Source organism: Macaca fascicularis, chromosome 9 (assembly GCF_037993035.2).
Source record: "Macaca fascicularis isolate 582-1 chromosome 9, T2T-MFA8v1.1".
NCBI classification, from domain to species: Eukaryota; Metazoa; Chordata; class Mammalia; order Primates; family Cercopithecidae; genus Macaca; species Macaca fascicularis.
The window spans coordinates 6,995,281-7,014,037 of NC_088383.1; the positions used below are offsets into that span (position 1 = coordinate 6,995,281).

Genomic DNA, 18,757 nt, shown 5'->3' on the forward strand with positions numbered 1-18,757 from the left:
AAGCAGGAAACCAAAAATACCCCTACAAGCAGCTGCCGCTAAACCATCACATTTTGGGACCTCAAATGCTTCCGCAAATGAAACGTTGGGTGCTGGTTATTTTCTAATCCTGGGAGTCTTCTCGGTCGACAACAGGTTTCCGGGCATGAAAGAGTTAACCACAAGCTCACCACAGAATGTCAACCCGATTAAAATAAAAGTTATCAGATTTAAAAGGGGGAAGTAGAAACAGACTCTTTTTCTTTCTCTGAAATCTTAAAGCAGTTTTTCCTCAAATCTTTAAAACCAATTTCTTGGGATGGAGTCATATTTTTAGTAGAAATATGCTAAATCGGTGACTCCCGCCCACAGTCTTTTCTGCAAGGAGAGAGACTCTTCTGAGAAACTGGAGCGAGGAGCTGAGGAAATTTTCAACTCAACGGAATTTCCCCTGAGAGTGTAAAGAAAGACAGAATAAGTAAGTATAACTTACTTACAGGTAGAAACTTAAGGAGGAAACAGAAAAGAAGGAAAAAGAAAAAGTCATCAAAAACGATGGCAACCTCCGAAGTCATGATGCTAAGTGTTTCTCCTGGGAACCACAGCCCAGTTGGTGTCAGGTGAAGGCCGGTCCTGTTGACACAAATCCTAATTGTGTCAGGCAGGCCAAGCCCACATGTCCAGAACCCAGAGTTCTGGTCAGGGGTTCCCAGCAGCCAGGCTCACTCTGCCCTGCTCCTCAGCCATCTCCCAGGGGGCACTGTTGTACCCCTTTTCCTTCCTGCTCTCAAGAATTCACACTCAGTTTTACACAAGACACACATTGCATATACTGTGTGTTGTTGACAGGGATCATGCCCTTTCACAGAGAATGACAATCCAAATGTGGAAACACATTTGGGAGAAAGCACATTTGGGAGAAAACCATGGGAAGTGGGGAGCACTGATTGAGGTTCTGGGGTCTTGGGGCCTTCAGATACTACCATGATCTGCTAGTCTACTGTAATTTTGCTTAAGAAGGATTCAGTAGAGACAGACGGCATCATGAAAGTATCAAATCCACATGTTCACAGATGCTACCCCAGACATCAGGGAAGACAATGACATTTCAGGCACTGTGGGACTGGTGGAGTGGACAGCATAGAACAGAGAGGTTAAAGTTGTAGGTTACATGGTACCAAAAGCCCATGCCTGTGCTCCAGGGACTGGCCTCAGACACATAAATGCAACCTCAAGGCTTTTGCTGAGTTCAGTCTTTGTATTCAGCTGTGGGTGGGTCAAAAGGCCTGTCTGCTGACCCAGCCCTCTCCTGCAGCCATGCTGAGAGGAAGCACAGGCTGCATTTCTTCAGAGTTCCTTTAAAGTATTGGTTCTCAACTATTCCTGCCTTAACACAAATTCTTAGTCAACATACAACATTTGATCTCTGATAGTTTCAGTAGGTGGGTTCTATTCTTTTCAACAGATACCTAGGGTTAGTGGGGGTGAGCATTCACACTGGGCTTCTTAGAAAGCTGAATTCCAAGGTGGCCATGTTTCTTAAGGACATGGGAACTTAAGATGCAGGCGGGGATCCCATGTCCTATTGGAAGGTTCAAAGGCTTCCTCAGCACAGTGCTGAGATCCTGCTTTTTACTCGGGTGTAGGACAAGTAGTTATTAAGCCACAGAATGTTAGGACTGAAAGGGACAAAGACCCTCTCCATCTCTGCATGCTTGCATGGAGAACATGTATGCATTATCCAAGGACTCTCAAATCACTGCATGTCCTGCACATGCCCTAGCCCTGAGGAGGGGCTGAACCCTTGCTGATGTGCAGAAGGGGTTAATCAGACCATGTGGACACAGCTAGCCCAAGGAACAATCCCCATGCCAACAGCATTCCATCCCGACCTCATGCCATGTGCACAGCACCTGATGCTGGTGGTGTCAGGAGTGTGGCCTGTCCCACACTCAGAAGGCAGGATGAACATAGAGGAAATACTAGGATGGCAAAGGCTGGTTGTCACCTGGGGGCCTCAGAAGCCACAGCACCAGAGGAAGGCTCAGGAGTCAGCCCACTCCAAAGCTCTTACTGCCTGTAGCATGCACCCTGCATCCTGCACCCTGTGCCTCTGGGCCACCAAGAACGGCAATCACATCAGCTGAGATGCAACACACTGCATGCCGAGCACACAGCAGAGCTCACACGCAGAAACGTTCTAGGCTTCCCTGACACCAATGAAGGAGCTTATTATGAATATGAAGGATAATTAACATACCTATTATTTTATTAGACATCACAATTCAAATATAATAAAGTATATAACTATAACATAAATATATCATAAATGAAATATATAAAATACCATCTTATCATATGAAATTATCTTATATGATAATAAAATAATAACTATACAGATATATAATAAACAATTAAGATATGTTATATAAAATACTATCGTGTACTCATTAATATTAGTATATTATATGATAAATATATATAATAAAAGACATCATACACTAATAGAGTATAATAGTCAATATAATTAAAATTAATACTTATGCAATAATTAATTATGAGATGATGTGTTCTTCTCATCTCCATTCTATAGAGGCAGGAACTAAGGCACAGAGAGGCCCAGGGACTTGCCCAGAGCCACACAGCCCCTCGGTGGTGGAGCTAGGACTTGGACCCAGGCAGCCTGACAAGCGTGTGCTCTTACGCACGAGTGTCCCTCTGTCCTCCCGCCTGCCCTCCCTCATGTGCTGGCTGCATCCTGCTCCTGTGGCCCTGACCCTCAACTGCCCTTGTCATGTGTCTGTCTCGCATCACAGGAAGGCTGTCATGGGAATCCTGGGATGGGTGGTGATGAGTAAGCAAGAAGAGGGGTTGCTGGCGTTAAGAGATTTTAGAAGTTGGAATTGCCAAAAATTGAGGCTGGATTAGGTGCATGGAGGACAAAAAGGAAGAAACAAGAATTTTGCCCAGATTTCCTGGGCAATGGGGAAGATGGGGTGCCATTCATTGAAATAGCAAGGAGAGGAGAAAGAGTAGGTTCCGGGGAGGGAGGACAGTTCTGGGTGTGTAGACTGAGCAGCTTGTGAGGCATCCACATGGAAAGGTCCAAGGGAAGGGCCTTTGGCCATGCAGACTACAAGTCCAGCAAGTCACATTTAGTGAGCACCTACTGTGCTCTGGTCACTCTAGGCAGGCTAGCTTATGTAGCCTTCCAGCACCCAGCAAGGTCTGTGTTATTCCCATTTCATACGAACAGAAGCTGAGGCCCACCAAGGTTAAAAACCTGCCCTCATGGACTTCCATGGAGGTTACTCAATGCCCTACAGGTTTGCCTTTCTGCTTCCCTTCATTCTTTACATAGACCAGTGCTTTCTCTTCTCCCTTCATTCTTCACATAAACCCAGTGCTGTCTCTCCAAAGTACAAGCCACGCCCTGACTGAGACCCCTCTGGGATGTTCTGTTCCTTCCAGGACACAGTTTAAGCCCAGTGACATGGCGAGGCTGCAAGACACAGCTCATGCCCAGCTTCAAAATCTCTGCTTCCACCATGTGTCTGAGCTCTCCTGCCATACGGGACTCTGTGTGGCTCTTGGAGCTCACCACGTGTTTTGTCTTGGGCTTTGGTCATTGTATTACTCAGGGTTCTCCAGAGAGACAGAACCAATAGGATGTATGCAGAAAAATAAGAGAATATTTATACGAGAATTGGCTCACTCAATTATGGAGGCTGTGAAGTCCCACGAGATGCCAGCTGCAGCTGGACAACTGGGAAAGCTGGTGGTGTGGCTCAGTCTAAGACTGAATGTCTAAGGACCAGAGGGGCCCTGCTGTAAGTCCCAGAGTCCAAAAGCTGGAGAACCAGGAGTGCCAGTGTCCAAGAGCAGAAGACACATGTCCCAACTTGAACAGAGATAACGCAACCTTCCTCTGCTTTCTTGTTCTATTCTGGTCCTCCATGGTTGGATGATCCCCACCACAATGGTGAGGGTGATTTTTCTTTACTTAGTCTACCAACAAGAAATTTACCCAGTCTATTCAATTCAAACGCTAGTGTCTCCTGGAAATACCCTCACAGACACACCCAGAGAGAATGTTTAGCCAGCTCTCTGGGCATCCTTAGCCCATGCAAGTTGACACATTAAAATTAACCATCATGCTCATGCCACACTTCCTAATGCATTTCCGCCTTCTCGACTCCTGCTTTCTCTGAAGAGCTCCCATTGGCTGTCATCTTTCTCTAGAAAGCCTCCGGGACCCTTCCCCTGTCTGTGCTTCGTGGCATTTCTCTGCAGTCCCAGACTTAGCTCCCTTTTCTTTACGCAGCACTCATCCTACTGTATCCATCTCACTCCTACCATCTTGCTAGTGCCTGCACAGAATGGCACGCAAAGGTTTTCGTAAAGGAAAGTAGAAATTCGCAAGTTCAAGCTAGGATTTGAATTCAAGTCTGTCAACTTTCCAAATTCATAAGACTTTTCCATTCTCTCAAGATGCTTTTCTGGTTGGGAAAAATTCCAGTAGGCAGACAAGACAGGGAAGATTAATCCAGAAAGGGAAGACGGTGTTCCCGGGAGTCCAGCTTGGAAATCACAAATGAGGTGGTTCCCTTTGAAGGACAGGAGGAGACCTACTGGCCAAGATGTGCTATGTGCTGAGGGAACAGTCTTGGCGGGAGAGCATGTTGTGTGCCAGGCAGAGGAGGTGGCAAAGTGCCCCTGATGCAATGGAAATGACTGGAGCTATTGCAGCGGAAAGGGCATCATGACAGGTGCTTTCAGGGGAGATCAACTTGGGGATGAATAACAGGGTGACTGAAAACCAGAGCTTCAGGGCCTGCCTAGGAAGCCCAGGAGATTAACGGTGCCTGTTGACAGCTTGCTTCCTATGTCAGGCCTGAACGCATGGGTTCTCTCAGATCTACTGGCTCTTTGCTTTCTTGGGCGAGTGAATTACTGCCTCATGGTCTCAGTTTTCTCATCTGTAAAATCGAAATGGTAGCAGGGCATGGTGGCTCAAGCCTGTAATCCCTGCACTTTGGGAGGCTGAGACTGGTGGATCAATTGAGGTCAGGAGTTTGAGACCAGCCTGGCCAACATGGTGAAATGCTGTCTCTATTAAAAATACAAACATTAGTCAGACATGGTGGCGGGTGCCTGTAATCCCAGCTACTTGGGAGGCTGAGGCATAAGAATCTCTTGAACCTGGGAGGCAGAAGTTGCAGTGAGCCGAGATCACGCCACTGCACTCCAGCCCGGGCAACAGAGTGAGACTCTGTCTCAAAAAATGGGGGTAAGGGGGAATGGGGCTAACAGTCCCCATCTCCTAGGGTGGTTGTGAAGAATCTGTGAGATCACAGAAGCAGAGCATGCAGCAAGGCCTGTCTGGCCTGGAAGTGCTCAGAGCTGGGATCCCAGCGCAGGACGAGGAGGAGGACGGGTGCCCTGGTTACAGGTCCTCTTGCACTGGATTGAAAACGAGGCCAGAGAAGCAGAGCTTGAGAGACTCTGGGAGAGGGAAAGTGAAACTGAAGGTCCAGTGGGTGAAAGGTAGTGAAAGCCCGAAGTGCAGTAAACCAGGGATCAACATCATCAGCCGAAAGGCTCACCGTGTGGTCTCAGCGCCACCTGGGCATCAGCGAGATGTCTGGAGAAACGGCCCGTTTATTCTGAAACCCCCCTCCAACTTTTTTTTTTTTTTTTTTGTAATTGTTTGTTTTGCTTTCCATTTAAAATAAGGAGTTTTCTCCTTTACAGAAGTTCTTTTTGTTCTAAATCAGGCTTTAAGCAGAGGTGCCACCACAAGGACAGGAAGCAGAGACCACACCGGTACTCAGCTGTGTTGCAGGCTTTGCCTGGTTTCATCGTCGGGGAAGCCACCAGGCCTACCCCCAGCCAGCGAGATGTCATGCATGCCGCTGGGTGTCATCCCCAAAACTCCCGGGAAACTCTCAGGGCGCCGGGGCAGGAAGAGGCTGACGTCAACTTAAATGCCGGGGACTTCAAACGAAACTTTTAGAAATGATTCCTTTGCCCTTTACTTGGTAACATAATAAACTGATCTTTCTCTGAAAAGATGGGCCAATTTGCTTCAAGGGGCTCATTTCATGAGGAGAAAATACACACACATATATATTTCTTTTCTTTTTCTTTTTTTTTTTTTGAGTCAGAGTTTCACTCTGTCACCCAGGCTGGAGTGCAGTGGCTCCATCTCGGCTCACTGCAACCTCCGCCTCCAGGTTCAAAGGATGCTCCTGCCTCAGCCTCCAAAGTAGCTGGGATTACAGGCATGCAGCACTACAGCTGGCTAACTTTTGTATTTTTAGTAGAGACAGGGTTTCACCATGTTGGCCAGGCTGGTCTTGAACTCCTGACCTCAGGTGATCCACCAGCCTCAGCCTCCCAAAGTGCTGGGATTAGAGACGTGAGCCATCGTGCCCAGCTATATATATATATAATTTTTTAAAGAAACATTGCTGCTTTGCTACAAAGTATATAATCATGTAAACGGGACTAATACGATTCCTTCCTTCCTCCCTTCCTTGGAGGGGTCACAGACTTTGAAGATTGGGGAACGGTTCACATGCATGTGCGTGGGGCAGTTGGTCAGAGCTGTCTATGAGAAAGGTGCTTCTAGAATACTTGGGCAATGTGAGGTGGCAAACAGGTTGTTATTAAAGGAATTGAAATACTCTCACTTGAAATGTTCCCATTTTCTCTGTAAAGGAATTTCTTGAGCAAAGGAAAACTCCACATCTTCTGTCTACCTGAAGTTCAAAATTAGTGGCGTTTGGTTTTGATAATTTTAGTAGTTGATGACAAAACAGTGCTCTCTGCTGTCCTCTCTGTCACATCGAACATGATGTGAATGAGGCAGTCCCTGATGTGAGCTGTGCTGGGTTTTGCAGGAGTAATGAACATCAATCTGCGTGTTCCATCGACTCCTTTGAACTTGATCTCAGCACTTAGCCTGGGTCATAATTGTCTGTGCAGAGGTCAAGGACGGGCTCTTATTCATCTCTGTGTCTCAAACCTGTGCCTGACACACAGCAGTTCCTCAGTGAACATTTGCTGAATTAATGAATGAACAAAGGAATGAGCAAACCAGTAGCCAGCAGTCCTGCCACACAAGAGGTTGTTTCCGATCGCCCTGATTCTCGCTCTTCCTCCTGTACCCGCAACCCATCTGCTGCCCCTACTGCTGTAGCAACAACTTCTCTCTGAAAACCTTCCGAAGGGAGAAAACGCGCCCCTCTCACGCCTCAGAGGCACACACCTATCCTTGCCTTTGTTTTTTTATTGCTGAGAGTACAGAAAGCAGAAGCTTCTGAAGGAGGTATCTATTTTGGTCCCAAACAGAAAAGAGTGGGTGATTCTGTGGGCAGAGGTGGCAATTCCTGAATGTGGTGTGGTGACTCACGCCCGGAGGTGCTCAGAATTTCCTCTGTTTTGTGGCTGCTGGGGCAGGTGCGACAGTGCCGCTTTCTCCAAAGATGCCCCAAGCTGCTCTGGGGGTAGAAGGAGGGCTGCAGGGAACATCAGAACCCAGAGAAGCCAGACCCCCAGGACCAGATGGGCCTTAAGCCATCCTGCAGGAGGCCGGCTGCTCCAGCAGGTTGAGGAGTGCCACACAGCTCTGTGGGTACTGCCTCACTGAATGTACCTGGGGCTGAAGGAGCAGTGGGCATTATTCATAGCCTATTACTTCACCTTTGTAAAAACCAAAAATAACTTCCCTGCTCACATGGCACCTTCGTCTTTGACCTTTAGCAGCAGTTTAGACAGGAGGAAAAAGGCAGGCTCTGGAATGAGACCGCCTGTTTCCAATCCTAGCCCCTTCCTTGTTGGGCTACATCGGGCAACCCATTTAACCACTGTAAGCCTCAGTTCGCCAGGCATAAAATAAAACGGAGATGATCATATGCCCTACTTTATTTTGGGAATTAACTGAAGTAATACTATGTCTGAACGTAATACCTGAAAGACAGCATTTAGGCAATGGGTATTCACTGTCGTGGTTCTAGCTAGTGTTCAAATGTTTTCTGGAACAAAGCTTGAAGCAAAGAAGCCCAAAAAGAAACATAGATCTCAATCTCAGAGTTGGTGCACGGCCGGCCTGAACTAGCCATCTGTTCCCTGGTCTACAGCTTTGCTCACTTTGTTACCAAACGAAATCAGGGCCTGTTGGAGACTGTCCTATTTTCCACACTCTTTAGAATAAAGAAACCAATGGCTTCAATACAACTTCCTTATTTAAAATTAATTATCATTTTGAAAAATAGAGGTGGGGTCTCACTATGTTGCCCAGGCTGGTCTCGAACTCCTGGGCTCAAGGGATCCTCCCCTCTTGGCCCCTCAAAGTGCTGGGATTACAGGAATGAGCCCCTGCACCCGGCTGCAGCTTCCTTTTTATTCTTTTAAAATGTTGCTCTTTCTTCTCCTTTTGGGAAAAACGGACTCAATTGCTGCTAGTCCAATTGCATCAGCTTGTTCTTGCACTGCATACAGCGTGGGAGGGAAAAGCCTGGGAAAGGGGGGGACATGGGCCAGCGAGCTCGTCCGGCCACACCTTCTACCATGGGGCAAGCCCCTCCGCTGGCACAGGATGTGAATACTCCTGATCCGTATCTTGCCCCTTCCTTCCTCCCGTTCCTCTTCCTCCCAGCACAGTGACCTTCCGGTCAACTCCACCCATGCCACCCACACTTTGTTGCCTTGGAGTTTCCCACCACCTGAACCCCTCCTGTAAGCAGGATCTGGGTGGAGGGCTGCAGGCAGAGCTGCTGGTCAAGAACCCCTGGGGAACTGGTTAGGTGTGGGAGTGGGAGAATGGGCTATCAGGACAAAACCCCTGGGACTCCAGCCTTGTGGTGTGCACGTGGCTCAGGCTGGGTCAGGGAAAAAATGTGGAGGTAGGGAAACAAGGCTCAGGAACTCTTTGGCTGCCGTCCAGGGTCATGTGGTGCTGGCAATAAGTGATCAGTGACCCATTGCACCAAGGACATCTGCTGGGGACCAATGACACCTGTAGACACTGCAGAGTTGAAGCTGGGTGAGAAGCACTCACATGCTGTCTGTCTGACCAAAAGTATTCATTTTTGTCCGAGAATCTGAGACTCCTTTTGCTCGGCACACACACCCAAAACTGCATGTATGTTGAAATATGGCTCATTATGTAGTTGTCCTGGCAAACGCCTCATCTCTCTAATTGGTCAGCTCACTACTGATGGAACATGGTCCATGTATATGACTCCAGCAACATCACTAGAAAATACCATCCTCCAGCCCTCTCCTGATATTCAGAACCGCCATTCAGAGCCAGGAGGTCCCAGGGCCACCTTCTCTGAGAATTTTTTTTCTAGTTCTCCAGGTAGCATGTCGCTCTCCCTATTCTGATCATTTATGACATTCTTTGCAATATTTGATCTTTCCCAGATTGGTTTTCCCTTTTTCTAATTTTTTTTTAAGAGACAGAGTCTCACTATGTTGCCCAGGCTGGTTTTGAACTCCTGGGCTCACGTGATCCTCCTGCCTTGGTCTCCCAAAGTGCGGGGATTACAGGCGTGAGCTATCATGCTCAGCCTATTTTCTCGTTTCACTCGCAAGCTCTGTGTGGGTAGAAGCAATGCCTATTTCTTCTCTGACATGATGGCCCTGTTACTCAAAATGGGGTTACTCAAAATGCACCAACAACATAGGCCTCCTGTGAAATCTGTTTACATCAGAATCTTAGGCGCTAACCCCTAACCTCCCGAGTCAGAATTTGCTCCATGACAAGATCCCTGAATGATTTCTGAATACATTAAAAGCTGAGAAGTACTGCTTGAGCACACCTGTTCCTAGTGAATCAGACCAACCATGAAAGTCATTATTCCATCTCTCTAATTTGGTGAGTTTCAATCCTAAGTGCAATTTGGAAGTATACAAGGAACTGAAGAGAAGGTATTGTGATGTTCAGTTCTGTTCCCCAGAGAGTCCACTTAATTCATCTTAATTAGTCTCAGACATCACTTTTTAAAGCATCCTGGATGCACACTAACGTACAGCTGGCGTTTTGAACAATTACTTTCCACACATTTCCGAGTGGGAACTGTGTTTCTTTTTGACAGAAGCAAACCCCAGAGTCGCCTTGAGATCAGTCAAAAACTGGAGTAATCTTAGAGTGGAAAATACCTAAAATTTCTAGAGACAATTATATTATTGTCTTCCCCTAAATGAGTGAGTTACTTGAGAATATGGTGGGGGTATTCAGTGGGGGCTATCGGCAAACACTGTTGGCTGACTTCAGGGTGGGAGCCACTCAGCAGAAGTTCTGTCTCCCGTGTTAAACTGTGAGCACAAGAGGACAAGAGCTGGAACTTTCTTCATCTCTGTAATCCTTATGCATGAATGGATGGATGAAGGAATACCACTGAGAATTCATGTATAGATTGCAGATGTGCAGGGAATACTGAACTGAAATTTAAGAGGGCTGGATTCAAGTTCAGCTTCTATGTGAACTCTTTCAGTGAAGAAGGTCTTATCATTTTTAGAAGTAATCAACTGAATTAAGATTCTCTTTTCCACTGGGCACAGTGGCTCATGCCTATAATCCCAGCACTTTGGGAGGCCCATGCAGGTGGATGACTTGAGGTTCAGAGTTCAAGACCAGCCTATGTAACATAGCAAAAACCCCATCTCTACTAAAATTACAAAAAATGAGCCAGGCATGGTGGTGTACGCCTGTAATCCCAGCTACTCAAGAGACAGAGGCGAGAGAATCGCTTGAACCCAGGAGGTGAAGGTTGCAGTGAGCTGAGATTGCACCACTGCACTCTAGCCTGGGTGACAGAGTGAGACTGTCCAAATAAAAAAAGATTTCCTTTTCTCTTCTCTCAGGGAACGGCCTGGAATAGAGAAGAGAGACGGGTTCCAACTCATGTAAAACTTCTCCAATGGGAGACAAGGACATTGTTTGAGGGGAAAATTCCTACACAAGCAAACAAACAGCAGAGGATACCGCCCTCCCCCCTCCACCCCGTCCAGGGTAGGAGCACAGTGGATCACCTGCTGCCCTGTGTCTTGTGGCCTCTGTCCCTGGAATCTCACTGATGGAAATGTACCAGTCCCTCAGGACTCCTTTTCCATGTCACCCTCATGAAGCCTTCTCTGATAGCCCCACGCTCAGTAGATCTTACCACATATGACTTGTGTTACTATGATTATATACATGCCTTTCTCCTCACCAGCTTACGACTCTCTTAAGGATCAGGACTATGTCTTGCTCACTTTTACATTTCCTATAGTATTGAAAGGGGGCATAAAAGGTATTGGATAGATTTTGAGAATTGAGTGAGTGGAGTTTTTGCCTTGACACCTGCAGCTGCAGCAATTACAAAAGCAATGGGTCATGCTGGCTGCCAGGCAGTACTTCTTCAGAGCTGGAAATAACCCACAAGGAGACATCAGGCTTTGGTGCATTGACACACTACAGTCGCTCAACCCTGACCCTGCCAGTATGTCTTCATTTGGGAAACTTTTTCATCCCAAAGTTCCCCAGCTTGAAAATGCCTTTTAAGCAGAGCTTATTTTATTTCCTTTCTGTAATTCTTGACATAGAGTGAAGGAACTGGAAGGGAGTTTCAAGATCCCTGGGTGACCTCCTCATTTTACAGAGAGAAATCTGTCAAAAACTCACGCCCTCCCGTGTCCTCTCCTCAGTGCTTTGGCCCACTTTCTGATTCCTGCAAGGTTTATCTTCCTGCTAATTCTATTCCCTGTGACCTCAGGCAACATGCCTCATTTCCTGAGGGAATTCTCTCCTTATCTGTAAAGTTTCTGCTCATCCTTGGGCAAGAAGAGGAGCGGGGAAGGAGCCGGAACAGCCACCACATTGAGGGACTGCCTGCCTTGATGGTGCCCATCACTAGCAGAGGAATGACTCCAACAACAAAAAATCACAAAGAGTACTGGGCGTGGTGGCTCATGCCTGTAATCCCAGCACTTTGGGAGGCCGAGGTGGGCAGATCATCTGAGGTCAGGAGTTCGAGACCAGCCTGGCCAACTTGGTCAAACCCCGTCTCTACTAAAAATACAAAAATGAGCCAGGCGTGGTGGCACATGCTTGTAATCCCAGCTACTTGGGGAGGCTGAGGCAGGAGGATCGCTTGAACCCGGGAGGCAGAGGTTGCAGCGAGCCAATATCTCGCCACTGCACTCCAGCCTGGGCGACAGAGTGAGACCCTGTCTCAAAAAGAAAAAAAAAAAAAAAAAATCACAAAGAAGTATTCAGAATACCCAAGCCTTTAGGCAAAAACCAGCCTAGGAATACTTCTCTATCAGGGGAGTGGGATGGAGGAGTTATAGAGCCCACCAACCATTCTATATTAGCACCTCTAACTGACGCATTCGTGAAACTCATTCTTTTGGTGCAGAATTGCGAAGTCAATTTTTTTCTTTTTCAGTTCTCCCATCTAAAATGAAGCATACGCCCAGGTGATTTATCAAACTGTCTGTTTAAGGCATGCTGTTTTAAGGAAAGTAGCAAATGTCTCATGAAGCGCTCCCAATGTTTAGGAAAAGCCCTTCCAGCCTCAAGGCATGTCTTGAAGATGAATGAAGAAGTAACAGTAGCAATAATACTTTGGGATCTCAAGAAGTTGAAAGATTAAATGTGAAGGGTTAAACATTTTGTGTTTGACTGACAAAGGCGAAGATGGGAAATTCCATTGTGGGCAGTTGTCTTTACAAGAAGGGATAATTACACAAACACATGATCTCAATGGGTTTCCGCACTGTTTTTTTAAAGAATTATTTTTGAGTCTAGAGGATAAAGATTTGATCACAGAATTCCTAGAATGAAAGAAAGATGATCAAGGGACACATAAGCTCTCAGAATTTCCACAGTTCTGAGAAAGGTGCCTTCAATAACGTGCCATATTGGTAATACCAGGAGAATTTTCTTTCTGACCACATCCCAGGGCCCAGTAATATAGAGACTAAAAACACTCAAGTTGACTAATACGTCCTCATAAACCCTTGCCATGTTAAATGGTGGCTTTGGAAATTTTCGGAATGAAAATCTGCCCTTATGAATCAGCTAGAAATTGCATCTGTTGACAGTCTGATTTCATTAGAGAACTCTCACCCTGAGGAATAAAATGTCTGATTTGTTTCAAGACTGGGTTCCTCTTGGAGAAAAAAAGTCTGTGATGAAATGGTTTCTTACCCTGGAGTGATGCCAGAGAATTCCTGTTGATTCCAGAAGCTCGACCCATGTCATTGTCTTTGGCCACTGGGTCCTCGTTTGCCTCGTGATTGGACAATTTTAAGAGCCTCATGACCTGTCTGTGTGCACCTGATCTCCCTCCACTCTATGCCAACCTCATCTCCATAAAGCTCTGACCCTGTTTGCAATAAACAGAAACAGAACAATCCAGGGAGACCAGGTTCAAACCCTGGCACTGTCACTGCCTGTGCGAGTCTGAGTTTTGGGTTCTTCTTCATCTACGGGTTCATGACATCCATACTGCAAAGTGGCTAGGAAGATTACAATAAGACACACATCTGGCACATAGAAGTTACTTTCTAAATGGTAGTTTTAAATTTTCTTGTAGTTCTTTATCACCTACTAAGTGAAGTTAAGAAGTTATAACTAGGAGAATTCTCTTTCTGACCACATCCCAGGGCCCAGTAATATAGAGACTAAAAATGCCTAATGCCTTAGATGATTCATTTTACCTCGTCCTAACTTTCCAGTTTGAATTTCCCATATCCCCACCCTCCCTGTCCAGGGTAGGAGCACAGTGGACCACCTGCTGCTCCCTAAGGCGCTCCTATGTTTTGGCTTATAGGGGCCTCTCTCCCCGGAATCTCATTGATGGAAATTTACTGGTCCCTTGGGGCTCCCTTTACATGTCACCCTCATGAAGCCTTCTCTGATAGCCCCAGGCTCCGTAGATCTTACCACACTCTGACTGGTATTACTGTATTTATATCTATGCTTTTCTCCTCCTCACCTGGTTATAAATTGCTTAAGTGTCAGGGCTATGTCTTGCTCATTTTTGTATTCCCTATAGTGTTGAGAGGCAGATGGTGTATGGATAGATGTTGAGAATGGTGTGAAAGAGTCCTTATGGGACTCTACTTCCCCTCCTCCCACCAAGACCACTCAGACCCTTGGATAAGTCACCAATGGCTAGAAATAACACGAGTTTACTTGAAATGTGTCTTCCAGAGGCAGAGCATGATTAATTGTCAAGATTTTGCTGTTCTTGGCTTGGACTGAGTTAGCAAAGACCCTGTGGACATAGAAATCACATTGAAAACCTTCCTAAAAGTATACCCTTGTTATAAGAACGACACAATGGGCTCTGAGGACTCAGGGGAAAGGGTGGGAGGTGGGTGAGGGATAAGAGACTATGCATTGGGTACAGCATACGTGCTTCAGTGGTGGGTGCACCAAAATCTCACAAATCACCACTAAAAAACGTATTCATGTAACCAAACACCACCTGTCCTCCAAAAACCTATTAAAATAAAAAATATAGGCCAGGCATGGTGGCTCACACCTGTAATCCCAGCACTTTGGGAGGCTGTGGCCGGTGGACCACAAGGTCAGGAGTTTGAGACCAGCCTGACCAACATGGTGAAACCCCATCTCTACTAAAAATACAAAAATTAGCTGGTCATGTTTGCACACACCTGTAATCCCAGCTATTCAGGAGGCTGAGGCAGGAGAATTGCTTAAGCCCATGAGGCAGAGGTTGCAGTGAGCTGAGATCATGCCACTGCACGCCAGCCTGGGCGACAGAGCGAGATTCCGTCTCAAAAAATAAAAATAAAATGAAAAATATATAATAAGTAAATAAAATTTCCTCTTTAAAGACATTCCTACATCTGGGCCAGCACACAGCCCAGCATGACTTGGCCACTTCCCCTAAACAAGAAAGCAGACTCCTTAAATGCATCATCATGCTTCATTTCTTAATAAATTATTTCTGCAGCCAGTTGGCATTCTACTTGTTGTCATTGTAGACTTTCAAAAAAAACTATAAACTTTCTTATCTGTCTTCCTGAGTAAGCAAAGGGAAGACATTATTAGAAAATTCACACTCAATTAGGAAGAGTGGTTTGAGGTAGAAGTTGGTGGTTTTTTATTTCTTTTAAAAAAAAGTCTTGGCCAGGCACGGTGGTTCATGCCTGTAATACCAGCACTATGGGAGGCCAAGGTGAGTGGATCTCTTGAGCCCAGGAGTTCAAGACCAGCTTGGGCAACATGGCAAAATCCCATCTCTACAAAAAAATAAATTAACCAGGTGTGGTAGCTTGTGCCTATAGTCCCAGCTACTCAGGAGGCTGAGGTGGGAGGATCGCTAAGCCTGGGAGGCGAAGGTTGCAGTAAGCCAATATCGCGCCACTGCACTCCAGTCTGGCTGACAGAGACTGTGTCAAAAAAAAAATTTGAGAAAATCCATTTGAAAGAAGGAATGAAATTTAAAATTTGCATATATAAACACATATACACATACATATCATGTATATATATAGTATTATGAGAAGTAGTAATGTTCTAAAAGAGAGTATGCATATTTTTAAAAATTTCTGTAAAGTTGCACTTGTAAGGAAATTCCTGGGTATTATTTCCTGAGGCAGTAAAAGCAATGAATACAACCTTGAAGCTAAACTTTTTTGAGATCTTAAATTATCTCAGTGTTTGATATATGAGTACTGATGTCTCCAGCAAATTAACCTGAACTTAAAGAGCTTCCTGATAGCTTCTTAGCTGGGGGGTGGGAGTGCAGAGAAGAAAGGAAATTCACTGAAGAATAAAAGATAATTTCTTGAGGAACCTGCTCATCAGGGCCCTGTTAACATCCAAGTATCCCAAATATCATGCCACACCATTCTTCCCAGAATTAATCGTCAAGGACTGAGAAGGACAGGAGAACCTAATGCTATTTCAGGCTCTCTTGACGGACGAAGGAACACTGAGGCATAAACTGGGGTCCCCGTGGGTCACAGGCAAGAGGTGGAACCCAAGATTCAACTCCCTTCTTGGAACCATCTACCTGGGGACTCCCTCTGGCTCTGTGGCTGGGGAGAGGGAGGCCCATCAGCCTTCCTGGAATTCCGGAGGCACCCACAGGCCCTTACCTGCCTGGCAGCCAGGCACCGTGATGAACGTGAGCAGTCCCCACATGAGCAGGTATGGATCCATCTTCCTGGCCCTTGGGACCTGCCGGGACAGTGAAGAGAGGTCTTTCTCTGCAGAAGGCCCCGTTGCCGTCAGCCTCTTTTTGGCATCGCGCTGGAGGATGTGGGATGGGAAGATGGGTCCGCCTGGACTGTCACCCTTGTGGGCCCATCCAGTCTCTATCGGAGTCAGGAGTTGCTCTCTTTAAGTATTGGGCTGGTGCGTTCAGCCAGGAAACTGCCTAGCACTGTCTTCTCTCATCTCAAATATAGGAAGTGTTTTTTTTTTTTTTTTTTTGATGACAATATAGTTTGCGGTAATTTTTCAAACCAGGTTTTTTTTTTCAAGTTCAATTGCTGGAGGTGTGGGCTGGGGTTGATGAGAAGGATTGAACTTCATTTATGAATCCTTTCTTCAGCTACACCCATAAAAGGAGAGGGAGATTCCCCTGCCGTTGAAGGTAGGGTGAGCAAGCACTTCTTGGCAGTGGTCTCACCCAGCACTTCCTAAGCTGAGTCCTCCCCCAGGGCTGTAACGTCCTGAGGAGTCAGCAGGGACCACCCGGGATGAAGGAGCAACGTCCTGCCAAGATTCTGATCAGGCAGCCTCCAATATTCAAATAACGGAGACGGATGCAGCGAACTGATGGGTCCAGAGAATTCATAAATAATTCCCCAAGACTTACAACCTGTACTAGCCATCATGATTTCACCACGGTTCCCTGGGCTTCGGAAAGTGCATTGTCATTTTATAAGGTGTTTTGCTTCCAGATTTGTCTTTCTCTTAAAGGATCATGCAAAAAGTGGGCTTTGGTTTTAAACTTTGGAATTTTTTGTAAAATTCAGTCTTGCTTATTTATTGATCAGAGCTCCTTTCTGATTATTGTGAAATGGTTGACTGTGTTTTGCTCCCTGGAAATTTGTCTAAGACTTAAAGCCATTGCATAGTTAGAGCAAAATACAATTTTTTAAATACTAGAAAGCAAGCAAAGATAGTAACAAAAAGAAAACCATCCGGGCAAGCAAAAGAATTCATGGTCCCAAAATGCATCATGTCGGCTGGGCCCGGTGGCTCATGCCTGTAATCCCAGCACTTTGGGAGACTGAGGTGGGTGGATCACCTGAGGTCAGAAGTTCGAGACCAGCCTGGATGACATGGTGAAACCACTGTCTCTACTAAAAAAAAAAAAAAAAAAAAAATACAAAAATTAGCCAGGTGCAGTGGCATATGCCTGTAATTCTAGCACTTTGAGAATGATCTGCCTGCCTCGGCAGGCAGATCACCTGAGGTCGGGAGTTTGAGACCAGTCTGGCCAACATGGCGAAGCCCCGTTTCTATTAAAAATACAAAAATTAGGCAGGTGTGGTGGCGGGCGCCTGTAATCCCAGCTACTTGGGAGGCTGAGACAAAAGAATTGCTGGAACCCAGGAGGTGGAGGCTGCAATGAGCTGAGATCGCGCCACTGCACTCCAGCCTGGGTGACAGAGTGAGATTCTGTCTCAAAAAATTTATCCAAATGTGACAAGATTCTCTTAAATTCCACAGCAGGTATAACTTCCTCTCTAGGAACGCTTCTCACTGTGCTGGCGACTGCTTCAGTAGAAATTCCTAGTATTCCCACCAAAGTCAAGCGCCTTTCTTCTTGGGCGTGGAACTAGAATGAACTTCCTGCCTCTCCTGGAAAATAGCTTATGCTTTAAGTAGTTAATGGATTGTCATTATAAAATATTTAAATTTATGCTAATGTCTTTGTCGTTGTTGCTGTTGTTGGAGAGCAATGGCGTGATCTCGGCTCACTGCAACCTCTGCCTGCCGGGTTCAAGCGATTCTCCTGCCTCAGCCTCCTGAGTAGCTGGGATTACAGGCACTCGCCACCACACCCGGCTAGTTTTTGTATTTTTCGTAGAGATGGGGTTTCACCATGTTGGTCAGGCTGGTCTCAAACTCCTGACCTTGGGTGATTCACCCACCTCGGCCTCCCAAAGTGCCGGGATTACAGGCGTGAGCCACCATGCCTGGCAATGACAAGATTTTTTAAAGGCCACATCACAAAGCCCCCACAATTTTTCTGATAAATAAGAGGCCCAAGTCTTGGTTCTGAGATGGACCATGGTGAAACAAGTCATTGAACTGGCTCTTCTGGCTCACCTTGCGGATGAACGCTCTGTCATCGTTTGCTGACACTGAGGTTTCCAGTTGATGCTGCATGGCACAATGCAGTAATGTGAGAGGAAGTGGGGGGGGAGTGCAAAAGCAGACCCATTTTGTCATGAATTGCCCAAGATCTCATACTGAAGCTATGGCAAAGCTTCTGCCCTTAATGAGTTTACAGGTGAAATGGAAAGACACTTGAGGGTCTCTTCCTCCAGGAGGCCTTTTCCACTCCTTTCTACTCCATCATAACACCTGCCATGCCGCATTGCAATTCACTATTTATATCTCTTTCTTTCTTCTAGTTGCTGTTAATCTTGTTTGGGATTAAAAACTCTTTTTTTAAAATGTAAGTTCCAGGATACATGTGCAGAACGTGCAGGTTTGTTATATAGGTACACGTGTGCCATGGTGGTCTGGTGCAGCTACTCACCTGTCCTCTAAAGTTCCCTCCCC

The 18,757-nt window shown here is 46.1% G+C and overlaps 1 protein-coding gene and 1 long non-coding RNA gene across 4 annotated transcripts in view; one reads left to right on the top strand and one right to left on the bottom strand.

Annotated features, from left to right (window-relative positions):
- Positions 1-16,331, bottom strand: part of IL2RA (interleukin 2 receptor subunit alpha) — a 51,295-nt gene extending 34,964 nt beyond the window's left edge. For all 3 annotated transcript variants that reach the window (XR_012417432.1, XM_045399522.3, XM_045399521.3), the window contains exon 1: positions 16,111-16,331. Coding sequence is in view for 2 of the 3 variants with exons in the window: in XM_045399522.3 (XP_045255457.2) it covers positions 16,111-16,174 (64 nt within the window). In the remaining variant the exon portion in view is untranslated. The remainder of the gene's footprint in view (positions 1-16,110) is intronic.
- LOC135965006 (uncharacterized) lies at positions 360-5,853 on the top strand. The gene is made up of 2 exons (XR_010577818.2): positions 360-457; positions 5,757-5,853. It is a non-coding gene; the product is annotated as an uncharacterized lncRNA (long non-coding RNA).
- Positions 16,332-18,757: the final 2,426 nt, after the last annotated feature.